Source organism: Pimephales promelas, chromosome 20 (assembly GCF_988280905.1).
Source record: "Pimephales promelas chromosome 20, fPimPro1.hap1.1, whole genome shotgun sequence".
Classification (NCBI taxonomy): Eukaryota; Metazoa; Chordata; class Actinopteri; order Cypriniformes; family Leuciscidae; genus Pimephales; species Pimephales promelas.
The window spans coordinates 29,339,358-29,351,690 of record NC_142788.1 but is presented as its reverse complement, the minus strand read 5'-3'; the positions used below and the strand labels follow the sequence as shown (position 1 = coordinate 29,351,690).

General features: G+C 38.6%; 1 protein-coding gene across 2 annotated transcripts in view; it reads left to right on the top strand.

The window, feature by feature from the left end:
- The first annotated feature begins 3,674 nt into the window (after nucleotides 1-3,674).
- Nucleotides 3,675-12,333, top strand: part of scube3 (signal peptide, CUB domain, EGF-like 3) — a 131,812-nt gene continuing 123,153 nt past the window's right edge. For both annotated transcript variants that reach the window (XM_039651978.2, XM_039651977.2), the window contains exon 1: nucleotides 3,675-4,057. In XM_039651978.2, the coding sequence (XP_039507912.2) occupies nucleotides 3,967-4,057 (91 nt within the window). In that variant the 5' untranslated portion in view covers nucleotides 3,675-3,966. The remainder of the gene's footprint in view (nucleotides 4,058-12,333) is intronic.

Genomic DNA, 12,333 nt, shown 5'->3' with positions numbered 1-12,333 from the left:
GTGATTGATCTGGCACTTTGAGTATATATCGGGAATGCACAATATATCGTTGAACACAATATAAGATCATTTCACCGGCAAATAATTAATGGATTTTTCTTATTTTTTTTCTTATTAATTATTTTCTTCAGTTGAGACACTTAAGATGCGCACTATTCAACATGATTGTTTTGAATTGCTTGAAATATGTTTGAAATCATTGTAAAGTGAAACGCGCAGCGCAATCTGTCTTATCGGCGACATAAAATTATAATAACGAGAACATCATAATTGTGTTCTTGGGACATGGATTTTAATGGTGAGGCTTTTGTTTTTGTAACCAGGCTCTCAAAAATTTAATTTGGATTTAAATGCATCAGCCAATATATCGGTTAACAAATATTATCGGTTTGCAAATATCGATATCGGCCAAAATTTTCATATCTGTTCATTTCTAATATATATTATAGATGCACACATATTTCATTGCATTAAGAGCCTTTCAAAAATTTTGAGCAATGGTAAAACATCTACTCATTATGTTAGATTAAAACATCTGACATAATGACAACTCTTTTTCCGAATTAAAAAAAAATATATATTTTTTAAGTATACAGATAATTTCAAATAGTGAAATAAATGGAGAAGTGTAGTTGTACTGTGTGTCATTTTTGTCCACAGAATTGTGTAGTTTAGCCCCTACTGGTAGTCATGTAAAGCTAAAGCTAACCAGTTAAACCAGTGTGGTCGGAGGAATTGGTGGTGGTTTTATTCAGTGGCAAATTAGCGACATGGCTAACCCTTCATAGCTAGCTAAAGGCTTGAGGAGACTTGTTGTACTAGAAAAACATCAGAGAGGAATGATATCATGGGATTACTTTCCTCATCCCACAGGTAGACCTCATGAGGACATGCAGGCCTACTTACAGTAGCTGATTACCAGCAATCAACGGAGATAATCGTTTGAGCTCATACCTCCAGCAATTACCCCCACAGATATGATCTCAGATGAAACCCTCCTCCAGTCCTAAGGGTGCAACACAATTACTGCTTACTTTGGTTTATTGGCTCATTAGAGACAAAGATGAGCTAAATTGCAGCTGCTTTGCTGCCTTCTAAGGGAGTGTCTGAAAGCTCACTGCAACTGCTACAGCAAATGCTGACTAACACAGTCTCATCCCAAGTCGTCATATGACTGACGTCTTGGGACGTCTTTTGACCATACGTCAACATCCGCCTTTTTAGGGTACCCTTAAACGTCGGTTAGTTGACGATGCCGGGACGTCATACAACTGACGCTTTACCTTTATCGTCGGTTAGGTGACGGGGTAGGGTTAGGATCCGATAACGTCATCTAACCGACGTTTAAGGGTACCCTAAAAAGGCGGATGTTGACGTATGGTTCCAAGACGTCCCAAGACGTCAGTTATGTGCTGACCATTTGAAAGTTGAGAAGCTCATTGGCTAGATACAGCAGGAACCAATCAGCTTAGCTCTATAGAGAATGATGTGGTTGCAAGCAGATTACAGCCTGTGCCATCTAAAGTTTCATGAAATAACTTTTTATATATCAAAAGTTAAATCATTGAATTCATTTTTTTAAAGCTAGGATTCATGTAATTCACCCAATGTGACTAATGTTATTTTGAACATTTTTATTTTATCAACAAATCCTGAAAAACGTTGTCATCACTTTGCATCAAGTTTCTTTTAGAGGTTTATACAGGAAAAAACTTTCTCTGATTCAGAGCATCAGATCATCAGTTGTTCACGAAAGCATGCAGACTAACTAAATTAAACATGCTTTTACAGAATTTCAAAATAAACGTGTCTGTGAGGAATAGATTTGATGCTGAAGGGACGGTGTTTGAAAGCTTTGTGCTGTGACCCAGCTCTCACATCGAGAATATTGCAGTGTGCAGAGAGGTGAAGTCATGCGAATCAAGCACGGAGCAGTTCGTTTAAAAAAGGCGAAGCATATAAAAACTAAACAGTAACTTCGGCGAGTGCAGTAATGATGGAGCGGGACAGGCTGAAGCTTGCCTCCCTCTGCCTTTGTTGAACTGTACTGGGGCTTGACAGGACGAGGAAGTTTGGAGAAAGCTGGAGCAGAATGTTTAATGAAAGCAAGGAATCTGTTATTCCACGAACACTACGGAGGAGTGAGCCTGTGTTAATGTGAAAGCCAGAGGAATGCAATTATCTGGCAATTTTGAACGCGCAAAAAAGACTGAGTATCTCATTCACTTTGTTCGGATGTGTGAATAATGACGACTTGTTCTCCAGGATACAAGCCATGGTAAATTCCCCGTTATGAAACCGACAGAAAGGCCAAAGGTAAAAGCGTAATCACAGATGTCAGATGAAGTCGCGAAGGATCCTTCAGACAAGGGTGGCTAAGTTTTCCATCTGCTTAATGAGTTTTAGCATGAAGTCACACCTCTGGCATGCTTTTTTTTAATTGTCGCAATAGTCTTGACTCAAAAACACTGAATCATTTTTTTCTGTTTGAACAGGCCTGTTCTGACACGATTATTCTCGTGGCATACAGTCTTTCGGTACGTGGGATGCACGAGCAGCTGGAAAGCGAATGCCTTTAGGATGCGAATATGGGAGACGGATCGACGCAGCCTTAAAGCCCAAATATGCAATATCAGTTGCCCAACATGACTCAAGTGCCCTAGAGAATGTGAAGATCGAGTAGTTTCAGAAGTTTGCGGTGAGATGAGAGGCAATCCGTGAATTGCACGTGGATCCCGGAGTGTCTGACCTCCGTTGCCCCCGCGGGAGCCGTTTCCATGGCAACCCCCCACTCCCCCGAAGCCCCTCCCGTTGCTGATAGTGAATTCCTGCAAGGTCAGGAAGAGAGAGACTCGTCTGTGCACTTGGAGACATTGATAAAGCAAACTGTACTGGTTTAAGATGCCCCCCCCCCCTCCCAATTTGGTAGGCCTATTGATGTGCATTTAAAAAAAAAACTCTTAAATAAAAAATATATAGTATATTATTGGCAATTTGGCATAGCTTTGGTAAAGGGAGTTGCTTTTGTCTACTGACAAATTTGAACTTTTCAAGTCTGAGGGCAACTTAAAAGAAGTATAGCCTACTTAGGTTTGCTGAAGCAATAACTACAATAAGAAAATAGGGTTACACTTTATTTTAAGGTGACGTATATAGGCTATATATAAATGAACTACTCAAGAGTTTCGGTTAGGGTTTGGCTTAGGGTTGTTAGTTGTAATTATGTTTAATTCACTATTATTAGTCTTCATGTAGTAAAGTTTAACTGCGTCACCTTAAAATAAAGTGTTACAGTGAAACTATACACGTAGGCCTATGCTACTAGTGTTAGGATCTGTTAAATATTAATATATATTAGCTAATTTATAGTAATTATAAATAATAATGCCAATTATTGCTATTAGTGCTATAAATAAAAATGATACACTCTGTTGTGTTCTTAGATTTAAATAATTGGCAAAACACGAAATGGTCTATTAATTCGTTTGCAGTCAGTTTTTTATTTGTGTGTGTGTGTGTGTGTGTGTGTGTGTGTGTGTGTGTGTGTGTGTGGATGGAACTTTTAAGTTTATTTATTTCACTTTTACCAATCCATTGAGAGAGAAAGAGAGCAACGCGCTGTTGTGCATTTCTCCTCCCCCTTCCTCTCTCTCTCTCTCTCTCTCTCTCTCTCTCTCTCTCTCTCTCTCCCCTGAAGATCTGAAGGACTGAAGATCATGAGCGCTCAACTCGACCGTGTTTCTCCTCCCGATCTCCGCGCGCACAGTCTCCGCAAGACCAAGAAATAAAACACACACACTCACTCACTCTCTCTCTCTCTGTCTCTCTCTCTCTGTCTCTCTATCTCTCTCTAATATTCACAGCAGCAGCGCCGGGAATAAAGCTTCATCCACGCTTGGACTCTCAGTCTCGCAGTTGTGCGCTTTTATTGAATCAGTCCCTGTGTGAAGGCTCAAGGTGTGTGACATGATGTTGATGTGTGTTGGATTATTCGGCGTCTCTCTGATCGTCTTTGTCCAGCGGCCAGCCGGAGCTTCTGTCAGCAAAAACCCGCAAGGTAGGCTAAGTTTCCCTCTCGATCCTCCACATATATATCCACCTTCTGCCTGAGGAATTACTCCTGCTTGATGATTTCTCAGAAAGAACAACTTCTGGGACACAGTTTCCCCAAACACAGCGCTGAGGTAGACTTGCACGGGTATTTTGAGGTGTTTACTGTGCAGGTGTGTTTATTATCATGCCCGTGGGGAATTTCATGATGGATTCATTTTCTCTTTGACAGCATAATGATGCACCAGACTGAGTATTTGTTTACTAGATGTTGAAGAAACCAGCCCTCTTATGGTCGTTTTTGTACGCTCGTTGCATGTTGTCAAATTTTGTTTGTGCATTTTGACTGCCTTAGCAATTAGGGGTGCTTACACAACTGGATAAAACTCTTTAAATGTGTTCTTGAGTAAAGCAACCTCGAGTCCAGAGGGCACGGCCCAAAATCCCAAAAAGTTATAATTATATAAACAAATGATCACTGGGTTTTCTTAACTTATTGGATTAATCTGCGGAAACACCTGTAGATGCAATGCTGGAACACCTCTAGATTTAAAGGATTTATTCACAGTATGACACACACACAGATGGAACCATGCCTTTTATTAATATGTTTTTTGTGTATTTAATTAGTTAAATAACAAATAACGTCTAACTATTGCATCAAAAGCAGCCTGTGATGGCACAGACGCTGAAACAAATTACTTCAGATGTTCATAAAACTCAAACCCAGGCACTTTTATGGATTGATATGGATTTCATTATGTTTTTAAACACAGTGATGCATTATGTTTGTTTGTGAGCATGTTAATGGCATTGTAGTCAACATTTGGCTGTAAGAACAGACTAAACTCTTAAAAATAAATGTTATTTGTTGGCTTTGATGGTTATTAAGAACCACTGAAAGATCTTTGGAGTAAAAGAAAAAAAAAAGGTTCTTTAGATGTTCTTCAAACTATACATTCTTAAAAATAAAGGTTCTCCATAGAACCTTTCAGTGATCAGTTCTTAAAAGAACCATTTTAATCATCTAAAGAACCTTGTCCAATGGAACCAACCAACGTTCTAAATGGAACCAATCAATGCCAATTTAAAATAAAAAAATGGTTCTTTTAAGTACTGTTCACTGAAAGGAACCCCAAATTGTTCTTCTATCTATGACATCACTGTGCAAACATTCTTTTGGAACCTATATCTGTAAGAGTGTAGATCTATTGGTGACGAAGGCGATTTTGAGCGTTTCTCTGAGAATAAAGACATCTCGACGTCAGATCGAGGAGATCTAGATCCCAGCTGAGCACTCATTCCCCATCACTCAGCGCACAAACAAACGTCAACAAATGGCGACTCCTGGGGCTCCATCCACGCCGACCACATGTTGCACAGTTCCATGTGGAAAACAGTCTCACGGAGGCCGTTTAAAGGCATTTAGCACCATAAAGTCAAGCATTTGACGTTCACCTGAGACCTGATCATGATCTAGAGCCTGAAAGCGTGCAGTAAACCTCTGGGTTGTTGGACTGGAGGTCCCGGCTAATGCACTGTTACGCAAGCGTGATGCGATGATGTCAGCGGACGCTCGTGTGCTTGTGTTCATTGTCTGGCATGTGTGTGTGTTCACATTTGCTGATGCTCAGAAGGTTTTCCTGACATCAGGCCGTGTGGACGACGGAGAGAAAGAGAGCGGGAGGGAGGGAGGGTGCTGGGGGTTGTTGTTCATCTTGGGTGGTCTGCTTCCCATTGTGGGAAAACTCAATATTTACATTTTGTAATTAGAACTGCTTTCACTCTTTCATTTTCCACAACAAGGATTTACGCACATCTTCATGGGGAAGGTGGCAGCGTCGGGCATAATGTCCTGCACCTGTTCATCACCGCTAGACGCTCAGGTCAGCGCTGCGAGTGTGTGTAGATGATGTTGTTGGTGTCGTTCATGAAAGTGGTTCTGCTTTTTGAGTCTTGTGCTCCAGATGTCATGGCAGAACTGTTGAGTTTGTGAGAATGCACTGAAACGACATAATGGAGAGGGAAATTGCACAGCAGTTGCGTCGTAGTTTATATCAATCTTTTTTTAAACATTTCTTTCTTAGTTTACCCTCTGTAATTTTTTTCTGTAACACTGTTGTACGCTTATTCACTTTTGCATCTATCTATCTATCTATCTATCTATCTATCTATCTATCTATCTATCTATCTATCTATCTATCTATCTATCTATCTATCTATCTATCTATCTATCTATCTATCTATCTATCTATCATCTGTCTGTCTCATTTTTATTTATCGGTTCTTTTCCTTTGTTCTTTTTTTCTTCATTTCTTTCATTTGTTCACTTACTTTTATCCTTCTTTTTTTCTTCTTTATGTTGCTCTGAAACTCTCATTCACCGGTTGGTTCATTTATTCATTCATTCATTCATCCATTCATTCATTCATTCATTATTTCGGTAACACTAACCTTGTGCTTATCTGTTACGGAATTTATAACCATTAACTTTAGTTAATCAAATACTTCCTTGTACGTTCATGTTAGCTCAGGTCCATTTACAGTAATAACATTTATCAGATGCAACTTTTGAAATGATAATGCATTGCATCAGTACATGTTTAAGTTAAAAGAGTAGTTCACTTTTAAAAAATCCTTTGCTGATAATTTACTCACCCCCATGTCATCCAAGATGTTCATGTCTTTCTTTTTTCAGTCGAAAAGAAATTAAGGATTCCATGATTTTTCTTCATATAATGGATTTCATTGGGAACCAAATGGTTCAAGGTCCAAATGAGAGTTTCAGTGCAGCTTTAAAGGGCTTTAAACGATTCCAGATGATGAATAAGGGTCTTATCAAGCGAAACGATCGCTCATTTAAAAAAATAAAAGTTTAAGTTTTATATGCTCAAATGTTCGTCTTGCTCTGTTCTGTGATGAGCGCTCGTGACTCTCCTGTTCGAACTCGTTCATCAAAATGAACAAATCTTTTCCAGAGTCAACTTGTTCATTTCGTTTGTTGAATGAACCAAATGACACGAAAAAAGATTTGTTCATTTTGATGAACGAGTTCAAACAGGAGAGTCTGGAATCGTTTAAAGCCCTTTGAACAGTTTGCACTGAAAGTGTCTTATGGACCTTGAACCGTTTGGTTCCCATTGAAGTCCATTATATAGAGAAAAATCCTGGAATGTTTTCATCAAAAACCTTAATTTCTTTCCGACTGATGAAAGAAAGACATGGACATCTTGGATGACATGGGGGAGAGTAAATTATCAGCAAAAGCTTTTTTTAAAGTGAACGACTCCTTTAACAAACCAAGATTAAATTCCTGTTAAATAATGTAGTTAATAAATCTGTAAAGTGTCATTCATTGGTTCTTTTTCCTTCAGTCTGGATGTGAACGTTTTGATTATCAAACGCATCGGTGGCGTATATAAAACAGTGAGTCATTAAAGTGTGCCGTTTGTCAGGTCGGTAGTGATCAAGCGCAGATGTTCACCGGTGTCACTGTATTTGCAGGTTACCAGCACCGTAAGATGATCATAATTCATTGTAAATGGAATAAGGATGCTTTTAAAACCCCATATGCAGTAAATGACTCGAAGAGAAAGGAATACATAAAAATATGCTCATTTTCTTGGGGTGCAGAGGGACTTTTCGCCGTCCACCACTTCTGAGTGTTTCTGGCCCGGATGTGCCGGCTAACAGTGCCAAGGCAACCGGCGGTGAGTTTGTGACATGCCACAGCGATGTGTGTGTTGATGTAACCTCTAGTCCGTCTCCCCGTTCACCCCGAGGCAAAACCCCTGCCAAGCAGACCCTGCTGGACAACTCCAGTGTGGGAAATACACATTTCCCTTGAATAGCAGGAGCCCGAGGAGGAGGCCTGCCGGGGAGGGGTGGCGTGACAGCGGTTTGGGGGTTTGTTTGCTTTGTGTTGCCTTTCACTCAATGAAGTTGGAGTATTCTTTTGTAAGTCTGGAGCAATGGCCTTGTCAGAGGCGGGGACGGATGATCCCTCGGCGCTTCGGTTTAGGGAATATCTGGAACAACCCTGTAGGAGAGAACTGGTGAATGAGATCTCTTTATTATCTCTGTTTTTGCTTCTAGACTGCCAGATTAAATGGAGAAAATGGAGGTTTATGCTTCTCTTGAGGAAAAAAAAAAGTTTTCTTTTATTTTCTTTATTTTTAAAGAACAACACCAGAACAATCCAGCTCTCAGATTTGATCAAAAATATCTTCATTTGTGTTCCGAAGAAGAACAAAACTCTTACGGGGTTGGAACAACATGAGGGAGAGTAATTACACTCTTAGAAGAAATGGTTCTATTTAGAACCAGAAATGGTTCCATCCCCCGCTTCATATATGGAACTCCAAAATGGTTCTATATAGAACCATTTTTTTGCTAAAAGGTTCTATTGGCCAAGTATGGAACCCCAGGGTTCTATATAGAACCCAGAGGAACCCTTTTTTAAAGAGTGTATAGAACCTTTTAGGGGTTCCAAATACGTAGCGCTGATAGAACCTTTTCTTCTAAGAGTGTACTGACAGAAATTATAATTTTTGGGTGAACTGTCCCTTCTTAATCTTCTATTCTACATCTATTATCTTAAACATACTGCGTTAGATTAAACTGGGAAGGGTCGTACTACTTTTGTCCTATCCACTGCTTTAATAGGGGATTATCACGCTTCCGGGTTTCATGGGCGGGATTTGTCAACTTTGTGCATGTCCACTACTTCCGACGCAGTTCAACAATGGCTGAGACGAAGGCTATATATGTCACTGCTCTGTTCCAATTTGTAAATCTAACCAACAACGCCAACCCTACGCAAGTTTTCATGGATTCCCGACTGAATTGAGTATAAGGAAGAACTGGATTAAAACTTTAAAATAAAACAAGGTAGCAACTTCAGACTAATTTACCAGGGATGCCGTATAAATAAACTTTGGTGAGAAGCGAGATCGGTGATTCAACGGAAGTGGCAGTGCACAAAGATCACTGAATCCGGAAGTCCTACGTATCAGCGTGATAATCCCCCTATTGTTCTTATTATTAGTCGTTTTGGATAAAAGCGTCTGCTAAATGAATAAATGAGATTGAATGGAGAAAATTGCCAAAGTTTTATGCGTCTCAGATGTTTCTCTTGAGTTAAAAGTGTTTGTCTCCTTAATGGTTTCAGAGGACACTTTAATGTCTCAAACTGCTAAGACATCAATCTATAATCAGAAGAATTTCAATGTGAACTTCAAAAGTATATCATTATCAACACACACAGTGAGATGTTTTTCCTTGGCTGCCAGGAGACTGAATGGACAAAATGAGTTTTGCCAAAGCTTCATGCTTCTCAGATGTCTCCTATGAGTTAAGAGTAGGGTTGGGTATCGTTTGAATTTGAACGATTCTGATTCCGATTCCGATTCATTGTTTCGATTCCGGTTCCTAACGATTCTCGATTCCGATTCTTTTAAGAGGCAGGGTCAAAAAAGTTTAGCTAACCTTGCTAACCAAAGGTTTTTCTGAAGGAAATAATACTTTCTGAAGGAAATACTCCTTCTGTCACAAATTTTGCATTTTGCCGAGATTTCGTTATTTTTAGAAAAGTGAAGCCACACTTTGGACCGCCGACGAAGCTACTCATATTCGACTCGCGCGATTATGCCAACACTTCTGGTAGACGCTTCTTCGTTGGTGTTGTTCAGCGGTTTCTTCTTCCGGTCGGCGGACTATGAATATCGAAACTAGGAATCGAAATTTTAACTTTTGAACGATTCCGGGAAAAATGAAAAGTTAGTCCCGGTTCCAATCGATACTCGATTCTCGATACCCAACCCTAGTTAAGAGTCTGTGTTTGTCTCCTTTAGGGTTTCAGAGGACATTTTAATGTCTCAAACTGTGCTGTTTTTGCCAAGACGCAAAAGAATTTCAATGTGAAATTTCAAAAGTTTATCATCAAGTTCTCCCTCAAACAAATGATATGAGCATGCATTTAGACAGAAAAAACAATGGGACCTCCGTAATGTTTTCTCTGTATGAGTGCATGAGATTGAATGGAGGATGACTGACATCTCTCCTGCTTCCCGGATTGTTCTCTTGAGGAAAAAGACCCCGGCATTCTCACACACACCTCTCTTCTAGAGTTTCACTGGAGATTTGAATGTCTCAAATTGGGCTCGGATTTGCCGAGACTTAAAATCTGTAATCAATAATTTCATCTTCAAACATTTGTCATCAAATTCTTGCAAAAACAATCAATTATAAAGAAAAAAAACACAGAGATCTTTATTAATACCACAGCCTTTTATCTTTTATCTTTTCAAATTTTCCTCTTGAGTAAAAAGATTAAACATTCAGAGATCTCGGTATTTCTCATCAAATCCTATCAACATTTGCATTTATATATCTATATTTAAACTATATTTTTATGACACCAATTTGTACTTGTTTCTTTCAGGAGAAGCATCTCAGTTCAAGTTCATTTAAACAACTACTCCAGAGCAGTGACAGAAAAACTGACATTTGCAATATTGTGAAATGAGACTTTGGTTGTTATAAGCTGTTTCATAGTTGTTTATTGTGGCTTTCGTGAAGTTTTATTGTGGATGTAGATGTTTTTGGGCTTTTTTGTTCAATGCATCTAGCCAGTCTTTTCCCGCCTTGTTGTTTAACGGTTCTAAAAGTCTCTGTTCGTGTCTGTCTTTTTCACAAATGCCTCGCTTTCTCTCCATTTAACCCACAATCCAGAACGTCTCTCTCCAGTTTTTCCTCTCCATATTCCATTTTTGTCCCAAAGTGGAGTGCATTTTTATAGTTGGCCACATGGCGAAGTATGTTTACTATGGAAGCTTGTTTCTGCCACAGAATAAAAAAGGTAATTTCAACTTTTTATCTCACAATTTGGACTTTTTTTCTCACTATTGCGAGTTTACATCTCGCAATTCTGACTTTATTTCTCAGAATTGCGAGATGTAAAGTCAGAATTGCGGGATAAAAAGTCGCAATTGCGTGTTGTAAAGTCAGAATTGCAAGATATATAGTCAGAATTGATTGATATAAAGTCGCAATTGCGTGTTATAAAGTCAGAAATGTGAGATTTAAACTATTCTGAGAGAGAAAAAAGTTAGTCTTTTTTTCCCTTAGAATTGGCCTGATAACTCGCAATTGCAAGTTTATATCTCATCTATAATTATATCTACAATTCTGAGAAAAGATGTCAGAATTTCGAATTATGTGTTATAAAGTCAAAATTGCGAGAAAAGTTGCACTTCTGTCTTTTTTTCTCAGAATTCTGACTTAAATTATACCACGCAATCCTGACTTTATATCTCGCAATTCTGACTTTATATCTCGCAATTTTGACTTTATATCTCGCAATTCTGACTTTATATCTCGCAATTCTGACTTTATATCTCGCAATTCTGACTTTATATCTCACAATTCTGACTTTATATCTCGCAATTCTGACTATATATCTCGCAATTCTGACTTTATATCTCGCAATTCTGACTTTATATCTCGCAATTCTGACTTTATATCTCGCAATTCTGACTTTATATCTCACAATTCTGACTTTATATCTCGCAATTCTGACTTTATATCTCGCAATTCTGACTATATTCTATATTCACATTCTAAAGTAGAATACTAATAGTAATAGTAACTAAGCACCTTTATAATGCAAAAACAAATGTTGTTATGACTTATTGATCCTACTTGGATATACACCATAAGTAAGTAATAAGGTACGAGAATTTGCGTCGTGCCTGCAACCCCTTCAGCCGTTACATATTCACGATACAGCACTCGCCTCGAGTACCTTATAGCTTTTATAAAACAGTTGCTACACAATAAAAATATCAAAGTAAAAAAAAGTATTAGTGCAATTTTCATGAAGTAAAATCACTAAAAGTCGTTCGTCCGCTAGAAAAAATAGTCCCTGACCGTGAACAGCAACAATGTTCCAATGTGTAATATGCACGAAAGCTCAAATAAACCCAATATTGTTGCGCAGTGATACATAAAACCATTGGGTGAAGTGGTCATAGCCGTGTTTTATCATGAATAAAGCACAGCTGTTGACCAATCAGAATCAATGATTGGAACTAACCGTTTTATAATACTGAATAATAACCAATTCACAACAAGATATTACCATGTTTGCGTCATGCTAACAAACATCAAGTCTTGCTTCACAAGTAAATGTATCATGTTTTATGTATCTGAAAAACAAGACAAATAAGTGATTAATGAATGATTTACCTCAGTGTTAGGAGACTATATCACGAAGAATTAAGC